Below are 18961 nucleotides of genomic sequence, written 5' to 3' on the forward strand. Positions count from 1 at the left end.
CCAGAGAGCTGTCTGCGTAGGGAGTAGATTATGGCCGGAGAAGGCCTCGACATATAGTTATTTTGCTTGAGACTGATGTCTGTTTTGGTGTGTCCTGTGGGGCCCAGTAAGTCTGGATAAGGTAAAGTTTGGCTGGTTTCTGCTCCAGCTGAACGTGTAGCCCGTGTTGTTTATTGAGCTCTGAGGGATGAGATTGTCCTTTTACATCCTCCCTTCTCCCTCAGTACATCACTCTGTCTTTTTCCAAAGAACTTGCCTGTTTTTATTAGTCAGTTAAAGATGTTTCAGTATCACTGTATATCTAAGTATGTCAGTAATGATAAGTCACCTGAGATATACACTTAATTTTTGTTGGTGGCTAGAGAGAATGCTTCCAGCTCTTCTGGTCTTTATAATGAAGATATTTTGTTTTATGTTCAGTTTCTTTCATTTGCTGCCAGTAAGGAAATTGTATGTATGCTTAGATAGATCCTCAGATTGTAAATGATTTACCAAGATGGTTTCAGGCTATTTCCTTTAATGTTACTAGTTTGGGAACAGATTGCTAAAATATATCCTTGCTTTACCATAAGTCTGCAAAAAAATAAAGATTTTTGTGGGCATTAGAATGTAGAAGTGCTTACCTCAAGTAATTTAGGACAAATATCTGTGGTAAGAGGTTAGTTTATCATCTACATTTATGCTCATCTACAGTTGCCATTGCTCGAGTCAGCTGGTAAAGCACCTTTATAAATAACGCCTGTTCCTTGAGACTAAACAGTTTAACTCTGATATTTTAGTCGTGCATATTAAAGGAAATGCAGGATTTGTCTTCTGCGCAGGCACTAATACATTTGCCACTGTGGCAGCTTTCTTTTCTTTTCCACTAAAGACTTCTGCTTCACTTTATCATGCTTTCTATAACATTTCATTCCTAGACTTCAGAGACCAGGCTGATTAAGGAAAATAAACTTGCATGGTTTGTATTTGCACATAATAGATTTGCTTATGTCACACCAAACATCATTATGCCCATCTTTCTTAGTTGCTTCTTTGCTGGTTCTGCAGGGTCATCCCCAACATCATCTCAGAATGCCACGCTGCCTTCATCGAGTGCCTGGCCGCTTAGTGCCTCCGGCTACAGTAGCTCTTTCAGCAGCATTGCATCCGCACCTAGCATTGCAGGTACGAAAAATGGCCTTTCTACTTCCCCGTTCCTCTGCATTCTGAGAAAAGGCCCTAGAAAGTGCTCCTTCCCAGTTGTTACACTAGTGCTACTATAGACACAAATACATTTTTTGTAGTCTTGGGGTAGGTAGGCAGTTCCTGGCAGCTCATCGGTGGTGAGCACTGTATGGTATGCCTGGAAAGGTGCTAAGGAAAAATGTGTTTATTCCGCGTGGTGCCGCATGCTGACGCTGTGGGTTGACATCTAGAGCTCTTAATGATGGTTTCCATTGCAACTTTGAGGAGGTATGTTCTATTCTGTAGGACCTCAGTAGTAACACTATTATTAGGCCCTTCCAGTAAGAGCTGATCTGAAATTATTGTTAATAAATTCACTTTTAAAAGTGAACCGTCTCTGACTTGGGAAAAAGTTTAGTGGTACCTCAAGGAGGTACTCTGTTTGTGGAGGGGGTTTGTTTGTTTGCTTGCTTTTTTGCTTTAGAAGGCTTCCTAAAGAACAGATTTATTTTGCTGGTGTGTCCTCCTAGTTAAGTAGCTTAAACACATGTTTAAATGTCTTTAAATAGTCAATCCAAAGCCTGATGCACCCGTATATGCCTGAGCTTGCAGATGGTCTAGATAATATGTGACTTGACCCATTCTTTTTAATGAGCTGTTAATTCTGAAGCATCTCTCTCTGCAAGTCGCAGAAACTTTGGTTGCTAACTGGCTACCTAAATATCTAATTTGTCCCATTATAAAAATGTGCAGGGGCTGTTGTATGGATTGTATTGTCAGTTTTGTATTTAATCAAAGAAAACCCTCCACTTTGAAAAAATGAAGCTGCAACCTCCAGGTCAAACTGCAGAATGCACTTCATTCTCTCCGAAAATAAAAAGCTTTTGTTTGAAATGTTTTACTCCAACGAAAGCAAAGAAAATGAAAGCGGTGGCTTGCTTTTCTTCTGCTATGCATTTCTGCTTTATTTGCTTTTTTTTTTTTTTGCAATCTCATCTAATCTTTGTGTTAACCCCATGAGAAGCAGTGGCATAGCAACATCTAATCTGTGGTAATGTGCACGTATCATGCATTGAATTGCAAGCTGGGCTGCTCTGTGAGTTCTAAAAATTAGGCTTCCTCCCTCCCCTGCCCCCCTTTTTTCTCCTGTTAGTATCTCAGTCATCATTGTTAAATGCTTTTTGTTACTACAGTTTGCAGAAAGACGGGAGACCGGTTGCCCTCTCACTCAAATTATTATAATTCAATATAAAATCATTGAGTTTAGATGATGTAAATAGATAAATAGATGCAATTTTTGAGTGTGTGCCTGTATAACTGAGGCCATGATTTGGCGATTGGTAAATTAGGCTCTAGGGCTGCTAATAAAAACTCTGTGGCTAACTGCAAAGCACTGATTTTAAGCTTACTCTGCTGATTCAAATCTGGTTGTAAAAAATTTCACGAGTCCATTTTGCATCTTGGATTTGGTCGGACCAAGTCCTTCCTGCAGCCAACAGAAAAGCACTGAGCCAGTGTAAACACAGTGTCAGAGTATCTGCTGTGACAGAAGGTGCAGTGCTGCGACCATCGCAGTCCCTTCTGGTCACACGCGTGCTGCTGGCGTTAGTGATGGTGGGAACATGCTATGACAAGGCAACTGGACTCTTTGCTTTCAGAGCACGTGTTGTTACAAGGAAGAAAGGGATGTGCAAGCCCAAAGGTGAAGTATTTCAAAGGGTTTTGATTCAGTATTTGTAAAGTGACTCAGTTTTGTGTGCAGCTCTGAATGCTAAATTGTACTTTTTATTCTCAAGTTTGTCTCTTATTTTATAAAGCTCTGATTTGACAGGAAGCGTAGTCAAAGAATTAAAATACCAATTGGAGAAATAACAGACTGAACAGTAAAAATTTACAAAGGTTGACAGATTGGGATGTGGTCTACTCTGCTGAAGACTTCAGGTTTTCAGAGAAAACTTGAAAAAAGTTTGTCTGTCACTTTCAATATTCAGAAATATTTTGTTCTGTGTTTGATCTTTAGAATTTTAATACTATATCAGAACAGTCACATGTACTAGTTACTTTATATTAGGTAAAATGAGTTGTGTACAAAAAGTGGTTAAATTCTGTTCAACCTGTGAGAGAGAGAATTTTTGAAGTTTCATTTTAGTTTTGGTGAAATTAGATTTCAAATACTTAAGTCTATTTTCTGGTCTTTTTTCTGGTAACCGGTCTTTTATGAGAAAGAAAAATAGTAGGAGGTAGAAAAAGGGGACTGTATAATAAATGGAGCAGGTATTATTAGATTGAGTAAATACTAAATTATTTGAAAATGTAAATACTAGTATAAGTAAGTTCAATGTGAATAGGGTTTATGTCACCGATTTGCTGCAGAGCGCTATTCCATTTCTCTCCTGCAAAGATGGAGAAACACGGTTGATGCAGAAGCTTGAAGATTACCCATCCTGTTTAGTTTAACCCTTGTTGCTAACTAACAATACATACATTTATTTTTTTTTCTGTTGCAGGTAAATTGTCAGACATCAAGTCGACATGGTCCTCTGGCCCAATCTCTCACACGCAAGCCTCTCTATCCCATGAACTATGGAAGGTACCCAGAAACACTACTGCTCCTACAAGACCGCCTCCAGGCTTAACAAACACCAAGCCATCATCTACTTGGGGTGCCAGTCCACTGGGTTGGACCAGCTCTTACTCCTCCGGTACTTCCGACTTCTGTATTTTATACTAATGCAGTGCCTTCGTTTTGTACTTGTTCGCTTTTATTCTCTGTGTTAGAGTGGGGAGACACCCCAAAGTTTTGTATCAGGCTGCAAGCACTTGAGGTGCGATACAAGCAGAGTGCATCTGTTTCCGGGATGGAGCACACGTTTGTTTGTTTTACCTAGGATAGGTTGTAAATGAAAGTGTCATCAGTCAGGCGATCGTATTAGTAATTTTACCAATGAATTACCAAATAATTTCACTCCAACTAGGATTTTTTTTTCATTTTCTTAATTTTTAAAAATACCTTTTGGATACGTTTGGGGTTTTTTGCGGTGTGACCTACGAGTGCCCACAAGGCTGCAAACTGAGTGCATCAACCCATGGAATTAGACGTGGAGCGCACTTCAGGAGCATGGATGTGAAGCATTTAGTACCTGAGGACATTGCAGGGCTCTCAGGGAATGTCTTAACTTTTTTGTGCAGTCTCTTTTTTTAGGTGTGATTCTTCTGTTTAATTACAAGTTAGGGAAATTCTGAATATGGCTATATAAATACAGACCATCTTTGTTTACGAAGTATTGGCTGCTCCAAAATAAATGCGGTACATATTTTATCAAGCTGACTCTTCTAGTAATCTGCCCTCAGTGAGCTGGGAATTGAATGTTCTTCCCTGTCGTTGCCATTTGTTTTGTGTCTGCTTTTTTTCATCAAAACCCCACCTGGTGGGCAGATAGTGCTGGTGCCAGGATCCTCTCTGGAGCCCGAGTGTGGTCGCCCACATGACTAGAGAAGTACTGCGGTTTTTCACATGCCACTAGTAAATGTCAAGCCTGTTCACTTTCTCATTGTAAAACACCAGGCTGAAGTTGGAAAAGCAGGTTTTGCCGGTTGTATCCTAGTAGCTTTAATCAGAACGTTGTCAGTGCAAAAGTATCTGTTTTGAAAATGTCATATACAGTAATGTATCACTGGCAGGACAGCAGAATGCTGCAGTGCTGTAAAAATCTTTAATAGCAAGCAGCAATCTCAGCTTGGACATCTGAATAGCTTTTAAAACATTTCTTCCAGTTTAATTCTACTGTAACCTGCAGATAGAGTTTGTGGCAGTGACGTACCTGCATCCACTTGTTTTCTGATAGCTATTGTGGGAATGTGGAAAATGCCACAGATCTTGTAAGTGTAACAGAAGTAGCTTTTCATTCGGCAACCTTTTATTCCAGAGAAGACAATAAATCAGGATGTGGGTAAACTGTTGTTAAATTTGTTTTCAGTAGCCATTACGCTTCCTACTATGTTGCAGTTCCAGGTAAGTTGCAAGGCACTCTCCATATCATGGTAAAAAGTTTTGTTTGCAATTTTGTAGGTTCTGCATGGAGTACTGACAGCTCAGGAAGAACAAGCAGCTGGCTGGTTCTTCGAAACCTCACCCCCCAGGTAAGTACCCTTAAATGTAGCTAGTTACAAAAAGAAACCTGTCATATTTAAGAAATGGTGGGAAGAATGCTTATCAATGCTTATCAGCCTTGGTCATTTAGTTTATTTGAAAGGAAAACACATTATTCTGCATTTGTTATGAGTGTCTGTCTTCTTCAGGGAATCTGTAAAGCTTTTACAGAGTGAATCAAATATGAACTTTAAGAGTATGTAATTAGTCATTCATTGTACGCTAATTATGCATGTGTGTAAGTTTGGAAGTGAATGATATCTTAAGGTAGATTCAGAGATTTAAATCTGCATTTCCTGTGGATTTTTTATTTTTCTCTTAAGTCTGTCAAATCCTCTAGTCCTCCCCATGGTATCATTCATTCATAAGGAGGAACATAAGCCCAAAAGCATTGAATGTAGACATCTAAAAGGATCTAGGAGAATTTTTTAGTTATATTTATGAACAATTTGTTTTTCCTTTGACTTATCTGTAGACTTTTAATGATAAATATAACTAATATCACCTAAGCTGGGAAGTTTTGTGCACTAGACTATAGAGAAGTCTTGAAAAGACAGGACGTCTCTCTTCTATCAAGACTATCAGTCTATAACTAAAATGATCTTGTAGAATGATCTTTTTTTTTTCTTTTAGGTGTACTTCTTCTTTACTTTTAGAATGGTTTGGTTAGCAAGTGTTGCAAGTAAAATCACAAAAATACAAATAACCATTTTTCCTTGCTCTCTTACCAGATTGATGGTTCCACACTGCGGACACTGTGTTTGCAACATGGCCCTCTAATAACATTCCACCTGAACCTGACACAAGGGAATGCTGTGGTCCGATACAGTTCCAAGGAAGAAGCAGCCAAGGCCCAAAAGTCTCTGCATATGTACGTTTCTGCCCTGTCTTTCCTTTGTTACGAAGCCAGTTTTATCTCAGAACCGATTTTCTTAAGCATCTGTTTGCTGGGATTCAGAACTGATCACTAGGTAGGTTAGTCTGAATTTGGAAATTACCTAATGAGAGAGCTGCACAGAGGAATAAAGTAATTGCAGGCTGAATACACGTATGCTACTGAATGAGAAGTCATTACAAGAATAGGTATTCGCCATTAATAATGTGCTCAGTAAGGATCTGTCACCTCTAAGACTTCTGCAGCAAGGATCTTGATTTCCTTAGCAATCTAGACATTCCAGGCCACTAAAATGGGGAAGTTTAACTTAATTTCATATGAAAAGGAATAGCACGATTGGTATAGTATGGTTTGATTGTAATAAATTTATGTGGCCACTGCTTTTAATTTCAGTATTCTTCAGAATTTGTTTGAAATCAATTACTGACATCATAGAAATAGGAAAGGATATTTTTTGCTGATGGCTTCCAAACAAGAGGCTGCAGTCAGGGGATGAGGGCCAGAGCCCCCTCAAACATCGTCGGTGCTTGCTTTCAAACAAGTTTTTATTTCAACAAAAATGTAGTTGTTAATATATATGTTTGGGGTTTCATGCCATGCAGTGGTGAGACTGAACTAGACAATCTGGTGGACAGTGTCAGGTAGCTTTATCGTCCATTCGTTTTTGGATGCTCTTGGGTTGCAAAACAAATGCTAGAAGAAAATAAAAGCTAGATTCTTGGAACAGGACTGCACCCATTCCGTTAGTCATGCAGCTGCTCTTGTGATACAGACGCAGAGAAATTAATTTTAAACATCCTGTTAGAGAAAAGTGAGGTTTCAAGAAATGAAAAAAAGTGAAAAAACCTTCAACTTTGCAGGATGAGTGGTGAGTTGCATTGAAGCAAGAACCAATTTTCAGAGAACAGCTATCAGAAAGATGTTCCTAACCCAGCCAGGTGGTTTCAAGTATATCTTTAAATAAAAATGGGAATAAAGGATACAAAAGAGCGTGAAAATGCAGAAAAGAGTAATATAACTGTACCTTGAAAAGTTACTGTTAAACATTCCTTGCGATGGGATAGGATTTTAAAAGGTATGAAGGCGTGCTTGTTTATTATGTTTGAAAAAGAAGGGTTAGAGGTCTTCTGAAAATATTTTAAAAGGAAAAAAAATTATACACTTCAGGATTGTAAGCATGCTTTGCTCCATTGTATGATACAGTACTGGATCTGTAGCCTTTATTTTTTAGCAAAGCCAAGTGCCATAATTACCACAGGTCCCATCGCCCAGTGCTCAGAAATAATAAAAGCTTCAGAAATAACTTTTTTATGCAAAAGTAAAAGTGAGAAAGGGGGAGATGTTATTAGGCGCTCGAGCGTAGACTTGGAATCGGAATTTCAGCCTTTTGCTGTACCTAGAAAATTACCACCGAGTATGGTGGCTTCATACATCTTGGGTTGAGAGGTGTCCGAATTTTACCTTCCAAAGCACCAGACAGACAGACAAAAAAAATCTTATTCTTGTGGTTGGGTGATTTTAACATATGCAGCAAGTTATTGAATCCATTGCAGGATTTAAGCACTACAGTATATTCAGGGAGGGCAAGCCGAGGCGCAGCGACGAGGCTTTTGAAAGCGCGGCGCGGCGAATCGGCGGTTACGCGTCGCCGGCAGCGACGGTCCGGCCCGGAGCGCGGTCGCTCTCGGAGGAGGCGCTCCGCAGCCGCGCGTCGCCTCTTCGCCTGCGGGCGCCGCCCGGAGCGCTCACCTTCCCTTTCTCCCGCCCTTTCCGCTAGGTGCGTCCTGGGAAACACTACCATCCTGGCCGAGTTCGCCGGCGAGGACGAGGTGAACCGCTTCCTGGCGCAGGGGCAGCCGCTGCCGCCCACCTCCGGCTGGCAGTCGGGCGGCGGCGGCGGCGGCGCTCAGGGCCGCCTGGGCTCCGGCGGCGGCGGCGGCGGCCACGGGCTGGTGCGCGGCGACGGCGGCGGCGGCGGCCACTGGCCGGCGGCCTGCCTGGGCGGCAAGGGCGGCAGCGACCTGCTGTGGGGCGGCGTGCCGCAGTACTCGAGCAGCCTCTGGGGCCCGCCCAGCGCCGACGACGGCCGCGTGATCGGCAGCCCCACGCCGCTGAACACGCTCCTGCCGGGGGACCTGCTCAGCGGCGAGTCCATCTAGGCGAGCAGGAGCCGCGCGACCGAAGTTACAATCAGCAGCACTAAAGGGAAAAAAACGAAGCGGAACGGCAGCAGCAGCGATAAAAAACCGTAACCCTTTCCAGGCCCGGGCTCGGCGAAGAATCCAGCTTTAACCGATCAGACTGGCAGCCCTTTTTTTTAGTACCTCTGTCTGATATCGACGATGAGACTGCAGAAGCCCTTGTGAACTGTTAAGGCAACAGTATGGGCTCCTTTTGGTCAGTGTCCCGTGCTAATGACAGGTTTTATTTTCCTTTTTTTTTTTTTCCCACGGCTTTTTGTTTCGTTTTGGTTTTTTTTTTTTGGTTGTTGTCGTTTCACGTTGTCTTTTTACGTTCGTACGGTGATATTTTACAAACCAAGTATAAAAGCTGCTTAGAATAGGTCTATCATGAAGGGCACTTTTCAGAATTTGGGCTGGAAAGGGTTATTTTGTCAACACGGGATGGGGAGGGGTGGGGGGAAAGAAAGCCTATTTAAAAATGAGCCTGTGACTATTATGCACATTACCGGAGGCGGACCCAGTAATCAGAAAGGGTGAAGTGTGATATTTAGCGGTGGTACCGGAGAGGAAGGAATCCGAACGGGAACTCCTGACTGTACAGGTTGGACGGGGCGGGCGGGAGGGGGGGGATCGGGGTATCTCTGTGTCCACTACTCCCATGGATCTGCCTATGCACATTACCCTCGTTTCATTACTTTTTTTTTTCCATGTCATTTTTTTTAATCCCAAAAATAGAAAAAGTTTAAAAAAACAAAAAAAAACACAAAAAAAACCCCCCACACACACAAAAAAAAAACATATCAAACATGCAAATACTTGAATCCAGCAGGCCAATAACAAAATGTGAACACTTTCTAAGTCTAATTATTACACTTCCAGGTTGGCATCAGTACACAAAAAACAGGCTCTAAGAATTTTTTTTTTTTTTAAGTTCAGACTATACGTTTTGTTGGGACAGACGCGTGTGTGTGCGTGTGCTTGTGCGTGCGTTCGTGTGCGTGTGTGCGCGCGCCCGTGTGTGACTTAACTCAAAAGTGTGAATTTTTATTTTTTTTCCTTTTATTCAGTATATGCTTTTTATTTGCTCATTGGTCAAATGTTTAATTGTTATTAGCTTCTAACTTTGCACTGAGTGTCCGCAGCCCTTCTTGTAGCTAATCCTATGATGTTAAAAAGAAAAAAGAAAAAAAAAAAAAGAAACAAACTGATAGAAGGGGCCGGCGACAATTCACGTGTAAATGTTTACTCAAGGACTCTTATCGCATTTTAAAAATTACAGTGTGTATCTCTGGAGAATAATATGTATATCTACCTTTAGCGGCTTTTTATTGTGGACTAATGCAAGAAAATTATTACCGGAGTATTGCACCGTTTTTTCCATTCGGAATATAAAGTTTAAAAAAAAAAAATACTCTTGTTGAACTGTGGCCATAGATAATTGTAAAGAGTGGATAGTTCCCTTGCAAGCAGGAACAGAAACAAGCACTTGGACATAGGTTTTGACTGCTTTTGGAGGAGCCAGGAGTTTTGGCTCCCACCTGTTTACAGACCTTTTTTTCTCCTTCAAACTTTAACATAAAAAAAGGAATTAAAAAAGAAAAAAAAGAAGAAAAAAAAAAAAAGACTTCCATCGTAAAGAAAACTATTTTCAGAATGAAGATATGCTACTTCAGAGCTCTGGGATTGAACAGTGTTGTTGTATTATTCTTTTCTTTGGCCATTGCTGTGTACTATTTTTGTTGTTGTTTTCCTCCTCTTCGTCAAAGTGGCGAAAACTTTGTGATCACTATCTTGCACATGGTGGAAGATGTCTCAGGAAAGCCGGGTTTCCCGAGGAGCAACTCCACACCATTTCATGTATTTTTAAAACCCAACTCCTAGCACTGAAGATATTATTAAAAAACAAAATAAAATAAAAAAAAGACAGTAAGAAAGAAGAAAATACCTAATCTAATGTGTAGCAGTTACATATTTACCAAATAATGGACTCAAAAGAAATAGATGTTTGAAGAGTGCTTTATATATTAAAAAATTGCTTTATGTTTAAAAAAAAAAAAAGATCAATGTTTTGATTGTTTTGAAAGGAAGAAAGACAATGGAATAACATACGCTTCGAGTATGTTTTAAAAAATTATATGAACATTGTGCTCCCTGCCTGCTTGGATCAGGAAACTTGTGCATTACATTTTTTTTTTTTTTGGAAGATTAGCTTTTTAATGGTTTTATCAGATTTAAAGGGTCCTGCAAGATTGCAAATTAACAAAAGCTGGTTTTATAGAGGATCATGAACTATGCACAAACTGGGTTCAAGACTTGTTTTTTTTTTTTTCTCAAGTTTTAGTAGTGTATTTAGCTGAATAACCTTTCCTCAGAGTAATTGCATCTCATTGCCATTACACGCCTCCTACATATATATTTTATATATATATACACACACACACTCTTATATAAAATATGTATGTGTGTATGTGCGTGTTTACATACAATTTTCCATGCTGAAGTTTAGCATTGAGTTGTAGAAAAACTCCTGATATTTTAAAATTGGGGACAAAAGTTGAAATTTCTGTTTAAGGGTTTTCGGGGCGGGGGTGGGTTTGGGGCTTTTTTTTTTGGTTTTTTTTTTGCCTTTCCTTTTGGATTAAACATGTCTGTAACTCTGAGATTAAAAAAAAAAATGTGGCTTTTAATGTTATTTCTCCTCATAGAATGTGATTGTTAAAAGAACATGCACCGAAAGTTGCTTTCAAGAGTACGAAGATTCTTTGAAACTTAATAAATTGCAGTTTTTTCTTGGCTGTTCAAATAATGTGTATTTTTCTTTTCTGCAGGGGATGCTAAAAATTTTTGTTAAATCTGATGAGATGTGTCACGGAGATAGTTTAACTCTTTTGATACTAGTGCGAGTTTAGTGTACAGCCAGGCAAATCCCTCCTGTAAGTGTAGTCGCGCACTTTGAATATGTGCTTGGTGTTTTTGCATTCTCATCAGCTTGTACCATTGATGCTTTGCATACCACATCCAACAGCGCGATGCGTGAAAAGCAGTGTTCAGTTGTTGTTGTTGTTGTTGTTGTTGGAACGCTGTTTTCCTCATTTATTCATGTCTCTCTCTAGCAATACGGTAGACGAATTGTTAACGCTTTGAATACCGAGAGCCCGGAGGCTGAAGGTGGAGGGTCAGTCGCCCGCTCAGTCACCCTGTGCCACCTCCCGTTGTCTGGACCTAGATGTCTCTGGATCTAAACTGCCGGTTAGACTAAATTTTTAGGAGGTGGGCAAATAGCCCGTAAGTAAAATAGGGTAGAAACACAACAATATTCAGACGTTTGGCCTTGCAGAGTTCGAAGCCGAGGGAGATGCTTACAAGAGCTGGCATTAGGCGCAGGGGTGAGGCACGGTGAGTCGAGGAGGGACCCAGCCTTGCTCCATCTTGTCTAAAGATGAACCTAGTCGTCTTCCTCTCACCTCCATAAAACCAGTTCTATATCTCTTCATGGCATTATGGCGATGTCTACTGAAAGCGTGCGATTTACACCTGCTCTGGTCCCAGGTCTTTGGTGGTTAACAGTTTGTGCAGTGTAACTCATTCCACCCTGGAGAAGGAAAAAGTCGTCTCCCGTCAAGACCTGGATTAGTAAGGAAGCAGTTCACAGCAGTGACCCACTGTCCTAGCAGCGGGGCTTCAGCCCAGCTTTCTGGCACTGGCCTGTCATTTCCGACCCTGGGATCAGCGGCTTATTAAACTCTAATACGACCGACCCTTAGGGGGGAAAAGAAGCAAACGCCAGAGTTTGTGGTTTGCCGGCATATACAACACAGTTGCAAATAATCAGATCTAGATTTTGGGGCAACATCTATAGCTAAAACATCCAATTGGAAGCCCAGTCTGCTAATTTGCTGAGTATCTGACAACCACCCCAGAATTACACAGCTAAATGGTATTAAAACAATTTTTTTTTTTTTTTTTGCTGTGAACTGCTTCCCTTTCCCTTCCCTCCTTGTCCCTCATTTTTTTTCCTCTTTCATTTATTTGTATTGAAATTCTTGCAAGAGAGATTGCCGCTTTTTTTCTTTCCCTTCCTTGGGGTTTGCTTTGGTTCACTGTTTGTTTGAACAGTGAAGCCTTTTGGTTTCGGTGTCCTTGGTTTTTTTTTTTTTTTTTTTCACGTCCAAGTCCTTTGCAGAGTTTTAGCTAACAAGAGCTTTTGTCTTCCATGAGGTTGGCAGAGGTGGCTTTTTCTAAATCAGATGTACTCTCAAAATTTAGTATCCCCCCCAGTGAATTGAAAAGAAATAACAGCTTTTGGGAAAAATTGATTTTTAGTGTTGGCATTGATTTTATGTTCTGTGTCATTCTCTTTTCTGCTCTAACGATAGCAAGTATTTCTTAAATTGTAAAGATAGCTCCTAACAATAAGGATTATCCTTATGTCTAAAGAATCTTTACAAGGAAATATTTTTTGAGAATTTGTGGGGTTTTTATGTATATTGCATTTACTGTATCTTCCATAGCACTTTCACTGCATGGCTCCCCTATCTTCTAGGCCAAGAGAAGTTCTCTTTCCTAAGCGGTCTGAAGCTGTCAAACTCCTTCTTAGTTACTTGTCTAGTTTGTGGGTGGCACTGGCAGAGCAGATTGCTTTGCTGCTTCTGCTCCAAAAATATATTACTGTTCTTGATAATTCAATATATGATTGTGTATGTGAAGGAGCATTTTAATTAAAAAAAAATAATAATAATGTATATGGATATCTGTATATGTTAAGAATTATTGGAGTCGAGTCTGGAAATCGAATGGAAAAACCCGTCACCATTTGGCTTCCGGGCAGCTATAGCGTGGGGCGTACCTACGGTATAGCAGGTCGAAGCTTGCCGCGGTGACCCGTAAGGACCACCTCGCGCCCTTGTATACGGACTGCTGCTAAACGTCTGTTAGCGTTCACACGTTGTAAAAACGCCCGGCGTGCTAACTGTATCGCTGTATCGATGCTGAATGTACAACCTCTTCGCCGAGCCTGCGTAGCCGGGCTCCGGGAAGGGCAGTCGTGAAAAACGGGATCTCGCGAGCGAGCGAGCGAACGAACGAACTCTGTATGCAAACCGCACGGATGCCGACCTCCCCCCGGCCTCCCCCCGCCGGCCCCGGGTAAACGCCGGCTCCCCGACGAGCCGCCCCGTTGCCCGCAGCGGGAAGCGGAAGGCGCCGGCGGCCCCTCGCCGCGGCGCACAGGACGACCGCGGCTCCCCGCGGGCCTCTCGGACCGTTCTCCCCGGCGCCTCGCGTCGCTTCCGCCCCGCGAAACCGTAACGTCTCCGGGAGCGGCCGAACGTCTGTCCTCCTGCCTGCCCCTCGCCCGGAAGGGGTCTCTTCCAGTAACGCGCTCGTGCTCCTGGGACTCGGGAGAGGCGTCTCCGGCGCGCGCCCGCACTGTAGCTTTCCTGAGGGAGGACGGACGGCTGAAATCCCCATGTTGTAGTGGGGCCCAGGTGTCTTCCTCCGGCGGATACACCCGATCTCTCAGGTTAACTATGGCTTGCTGCAAGTTGCCAGACTACACGCTCCGACGGCCCGTCCGGCCCGCTTGGAGCCGGCACGAAGTCGACCGTTCAAACTCACTCGCTCGCTCTCCCGCCGGTCTCTTCGCTCCGACGAGAGGGTTTCGCTAGACCTGAATGTGACGCTTGGCCCTGCGTGTGCCCCCGGTGTTTGTTTTTTACTGTCCGATGCATTGGAAACAAGTTGCTTGTACATTTTTCTCTGATGAAAACGTGGTCCCAGTGCAGTCATGATTTCAGGGTTATTAAAATGTTATAAAACACAATAAGCTGGAAGATTGCTTTGCTTTCGATAAATATTATTGGTAGTAGAGGTGGCTTGCCTTGAAATAGCTCCGGGGCTGCTGGCTGTTGACGAGAAGCCCTTTCTGCCCCGCCACCATCCCATCTCCTAGCTACCTTTAACCTTAAGGTGCAATCCTGAGCTATGATTAAATAGCGATTAAATAGGTTTTTGTTTTAAATGTTCTTTTTTCTTCTTTTTTCAGGGGGATGATCTCGATAATTCAAAACTCTGCCGGATTCCTTTATAATTTCTCCGCAGGTCTAACCACTTTCCCTCGTCCTTTTGCTCACTAATTATGTTGGAAAAATGCATTCAAGCAGATGAGAACTGTTTACGGACTTTGCTGGGAAGGAGAAGACTCTGTTTCTGGTTGTGCAGCAGGTCTCACTGTTTCGGTTACAGTACTAATGGCCGCTTACTGTTGTGTTTGACTCTCTGTACCCCAGAGGAGCAGGAAAAATCCCTCCAGCCTCAAAGATAAGCGGTAACAGGGGAATAAGGCAAGGCGGTGGTGAGGGCTGGGAAGCCGGGGACCAGAATAGGCAGATAGGTACCAGGAGCTAGTTGCCTCCGTTGGGTTGGCTGTAGGGTGAGATACATTTCTGCAATAGCAAGAAAATGATAGTTTATTTTACGGCTTTCTTAATACCATCAATATGTAAACGTTGAGCATGTAGTAAGATAGTGCTAAAACTGTTAAATACAAAGATTGTTCTAATATCCTTTATTTCTTGCTCTCCTGTGTGGTTGCTGCAGGTTTTGGGAAAACCCCCCTGGGTTCAAGTCCTGCTTCTGAGTGAATATGGCTGCAGCATCGACGGCTACATTGCAGGGACAGTGTCAAAATAGACCTATGTATAAAAGCCATTCGGGGGTGCAGTCTCCCCGAACTGCCTGTTAAGTTTTTGCTACCTGTTAGTTTGTGAACTGCGGCTCACGCGGTAACCTGGGTGGGCTTGTAGTTGGAGACAGTTTCAAAATCATTTCCTCGTCCGGTGGAGATTAAGAATAAAGCACTGAGCCATTGTAAGATAAAATATAAGGTATAGTGTGACCATAAGTAAGGAAGTTCTGCTTGTGCTACTGAGGAGAGAGGGCAAGGAGGGCAGGGGAGAGGAGAAGAGAAAGTGCCCCAAAATAATGGGATCTGGTACATAGGTCAGTGTCAATGTCTTCTTCTAGCAGAGATACCAGTGAGTACAGATAGTGAGCTTCATCACCTTCCAGTTCAAACACTGTCTTTTGAGTCTTTTGATCTGTTTTTTAGAATCCAGGTTCTCCAAGACATGGGAGATTTGCCACGGTGGGCACCACCTGTGTTAGCAGAGAAGAAAGGGAAGCTTTTCTGAAGTAAGCCTAGAGGGCAAAGGTTGAAGAATTCTCTTTTTCCACTTGGACCTTCAACAAGGCTAGAAGGCCAAACACTGCATTTTTCAGATTGAGTTATTTTTAGTGTTCTTGCCTGGACAATGCATTTAAATTGCAGTATTCCAGCTGGCATGAGAAGCGATCCATGTTTCAAGAGCAGTGATGAGGAACACAAACAGCATTCTTAAAAATGCCTTGCAGTTCTCATAGTCAATGCTAAGACCAGAGAGGTGTTGGCTGCGTCCAGCCTCTTTGCTCAATGGGAGCTGTATCTGACAGAGAAGAAATACCAAGTTCAGATTTATCTGATCTACTGTGCATCATGCTAGAGGCCAGAGATTCATGGTGTGCGAAACAAGGGTATTTATGAGCATCTCAGATTCTCCCCACCGGTTACAAGGGTGTAATGCAAGGATTGAGTCAGGGCTTCTAGTAGCACAGGCAAAATTTAATTTCACTGCCCTATGACGAGGGGCCAGAGCCTTGATAAGGATGGACAGTTCCTGTCATGGGAAGACCAAACAGCTATAATGGAAAGCTGGGAAGACACTGGAGAGAGTGGAGATTCCCGCTTTTTTGGAATAGCTGCTGGGCCTCCTTTGGCCATAGCAAGCACCTGCTCCCCAGCTCCTTTGGCAGCAGAAGAAAGTCCAGCTTCCTGAGGCTCTGATGTGGGTGGGGAAGGCGCTGCCGTTTTTCTGCTTCTGACTACTTGCATCTCAACGCAACTGCTCGCTTGGGCTCTCCCTGCAGCCCCACGTGCTGGGTCCATGCATGCTGCAGCTCCTCTTGCGGTGCTCTGGTAGCCCCCACATGTCACAGCCACATCACAAAAGAGTCTGTGGGTCAGAATCTGCTCCTTGCTGACCTGGTCTTTGCGGGGTCTGTCACTGAAAGCATTAGACTTGATCCATGTTAGGCATGAATGTAGACTCCACGTTTGGATGTTACGGTCCCTCTCCAGCTTCTATCTTACCGCTGCCTGGCAGCAATCCTATGTGAAGAAGGGGAATGCTGCCCTGCAGCAAGTGTGCGTGTGAAGTGTTGCCTTTGAAGGCAGTTATTCCTTGGGAAATGAGGCCTCGTGTTCAGGTTCTGTCCCACTACTGAAATCTTCCGAACAAGATAATTTTTGCCATCCAAAAGCAAAAAGAAGTTTTGCTGCTGTAGTTGGGTAGTAGCAAGATTGCACAGTGGAGAGACTTGAGAAAGCTACTTCTGCCCTGTTGCTCGGCTTTTAAACTGTTTTACTCCAGGAAGCATTAAAGGAACAGCCAGTATAAACTCAAGTTCATCAGTAATCTCACAGATCATGGGGTCCATCCTTTAGCCTCCAGAGTCAGTAGCTCAGTCTGCTGTATTTCAGACAGGTTCTGGTGAACTATGTCTCTCTGGAGCCTTCAGCTGCACCCGTACAGTCATTTCGCTTGGGCTGTGCGTGTGACTGTGCCCCTCAGACACCTGCAAGATGCTGACCACGATCCTGCTCTGTTTCTATTGCCGGCGTTTCAGTTTCACCTCTCCCTTCAGTTTGCCCTAGTCCTTCCTGCCTCTCGCAGTCTCCTTGGCAATTCACAGGCACGACTGCAGCCAAATAAATTCTCCATGCAATGAAATGCTTTCAAAGGCTCCGTAGCATGGAAATGAAGGAATTTCGCCTTTTTCTTCAAGTCCAGAAATGAGCAAATGAGCAAAACCTTTGTATCCAGATCTTCTGAATATGGTAGGGTTTGAGGGGATGGGGTGGGGGAGTGAATCCAAGATGAGCTGTGCAGGAAAGTGGCAAACAAAGGGCTGATTTTTCTCTTGGGGAAAGATGCACACCTGGAAGGAGATTATCTGTTCATACAAGCAGGGCTGGAAATAGATAGGGCTTGTGCAGTAGAAGTTTCACTTTGGGGTTTGGTGACTGGGAAAGCGCCTGCAGCTCAGAGGGGGGCTAATGAAGTGCTCTGGAGTCCAGCTAGTAACAGTCCTGGTTCAATGCTGACCTGAGATCTGGGTGCTGAGGCTGCTGAGGTGAGTGGGCTTGCCTTGCTGAAAAGCTTGAAGAGTTTAACACCGGTTGGGCAGTGTGAGAGTGCCAGGGCAGGGTGAGCCAGACCTCCAGCAGGTTTCAAGAGAAAAAGAAAACCCTCTTTTCCTACATAATGCAAGAGTTGAACTTCCCCTGGTCAAGAGACCTTCTGCAGTTGACGCTGCCAGTCTTGGTGGCCAACCAAGATGGGAATTTTCTAGTTGTACTTTCTCATTCTCCATGCAGTTTTGGGAGGAAAGGAGGAAACAAACTCAGACTGTGGAGGAAGGTAGAAGCTAGGCTTGAACTTCTTCCCAAACTTCAGGACTAGGAGTGAGCAGCAGCTGGTTTTTGAATCAGGGAATGGCTTCTCGTAAGAAATGAAGGAGATCAAGACAACATAAAAATTATATTCCCTTTTTCTCTGTAGTCTGGTCAGGAGATGCTGAGGTTCCTTCAAGCAGATCCTTTGCTTATATCGAGGATGTACATCACAAGCAGCTTCCTACTTGGGAAACCTGGTGTTCTTTGGTGAGTAATCTGGGGATCATGACTCTGGGAAGAAGGGAAGATGCCCTGGACTGACATCTTCCAGCTGATGGATTCTTCTGTTTCTTGCAGCTCAGCTTCTGTTCTTCCCCCTCACTAGAATTGTAGTGTTTCATGTCTGACATTTTCTCACTCTTAAAGAGAATTTTGGGGATAACTTCTATGCTGAGACTTCCTGAATGATGCCTAAACCATCAAGTGTTTCCCAAGGACCACTTCTTCCAGAGCGTGGTTCAGTTATCTTCTTCTGAGCTTGTATTGAAGTGCACGAGCAAATTGCTACTGCGTGTGAGAGCAGGGAGGACATTAACTGAAGAGAGGCTGAGTGCAGGAGTCCTGAGGCTTGCTGACGGATAGAGGATGAACTCCCGGGGCAGATCTGGCAACAGGCGCTGCAGGGCAGGTGGTGAGATGGCAGAAGGCCCTTCTTCACCGAGGGCTTTCCACAACCTGGCCTTGCCTGTCCATTGCGAGCACCTACTGGGGCCTCTCCACCTGCAGCCTGCACAAGCAGCCTCTATAGGGTATGAGATTTCAGTAGCTCATGTTGTCCATCCTGAAGGCTGCTTGGATACTCAGCCCTTGAAAGGGGCAGGGAACAAATGCAGGTTCATTTAGGGTCCTAAATGTAGGGGTTTGAATTTGAAAAACCTTTGTTTTAAGCAGTTTTCTGCGTGTTTGTCCCCTGTTCTTTGTCACTTGAGAGGTCACTCGTAGGCAAAGTGCTGTAAATCTGTCTTGGCAAATGCTGCTTCTTCCCCATTCCTCAGCTCCGGCACCATGCAGATCCATGA

The 18961-nt window shown here is 43.3% G+C and overlaps 1 protein-coding gene across 6 annotated transcripts in view; it reads left to right on the forward strand.

Annotated features, from left to right (window-relative positions):
* Window positions 1–15065, forward strand: part of TNRC6C (trinucleotide repeat containing adaptor 6C) — a 117519-nt gene extending 102454 nt beyond the window's left edge. For 4 of the 6 annotated variants that reach the window (XM_067308605.1, XM_067308609.1, XM_067308607.1 and 1 more), the window contains 5 exons: window positions 1048–1164; window positions 3672–3866; window positions 5234–5304; window positions 6046–6185; window positions 7987–8995. In XM_067308605.1, the coding sequence (XP_067164706.1) occupies window positions 1048–1164; window positions 3672–3866; window positions 5234–5304; window positions 6046–6185; window positions 7987–8368 (905 nt within the window). In that variant the 3' untranslated portion in view covers window positions 8369–8995. Of the gene's footprint in view, window positions 1–1047; window positions 1165–3671; window positions 3867–5233; window positions 5305–6045; window positions 6186–7986; window positions 8996–14989 lie in introns of those variants that run through there. The other 2 variants (XR_010886109.1, XM_067308608.1) reach the window with 2 other exon arrangements.
* Window positions 15066–18961: the final 3896 nt, after the last annotated feature.

Source organism: Apteryx mantelli, chromosome 19 (genome assembly GCF_036417845.1).
Source record: "Apteryx mantelli isolate bAptMan1 chromosome 19, bAptMan1.hap1, whole genome shotgun sequence".
Classification (NCBI taxonomy): Eukaryota; Metazoa; Chordata; class Aves; order Apterygiformes; family Apterygidae; genus Apteryx; species Apteryx mantelli.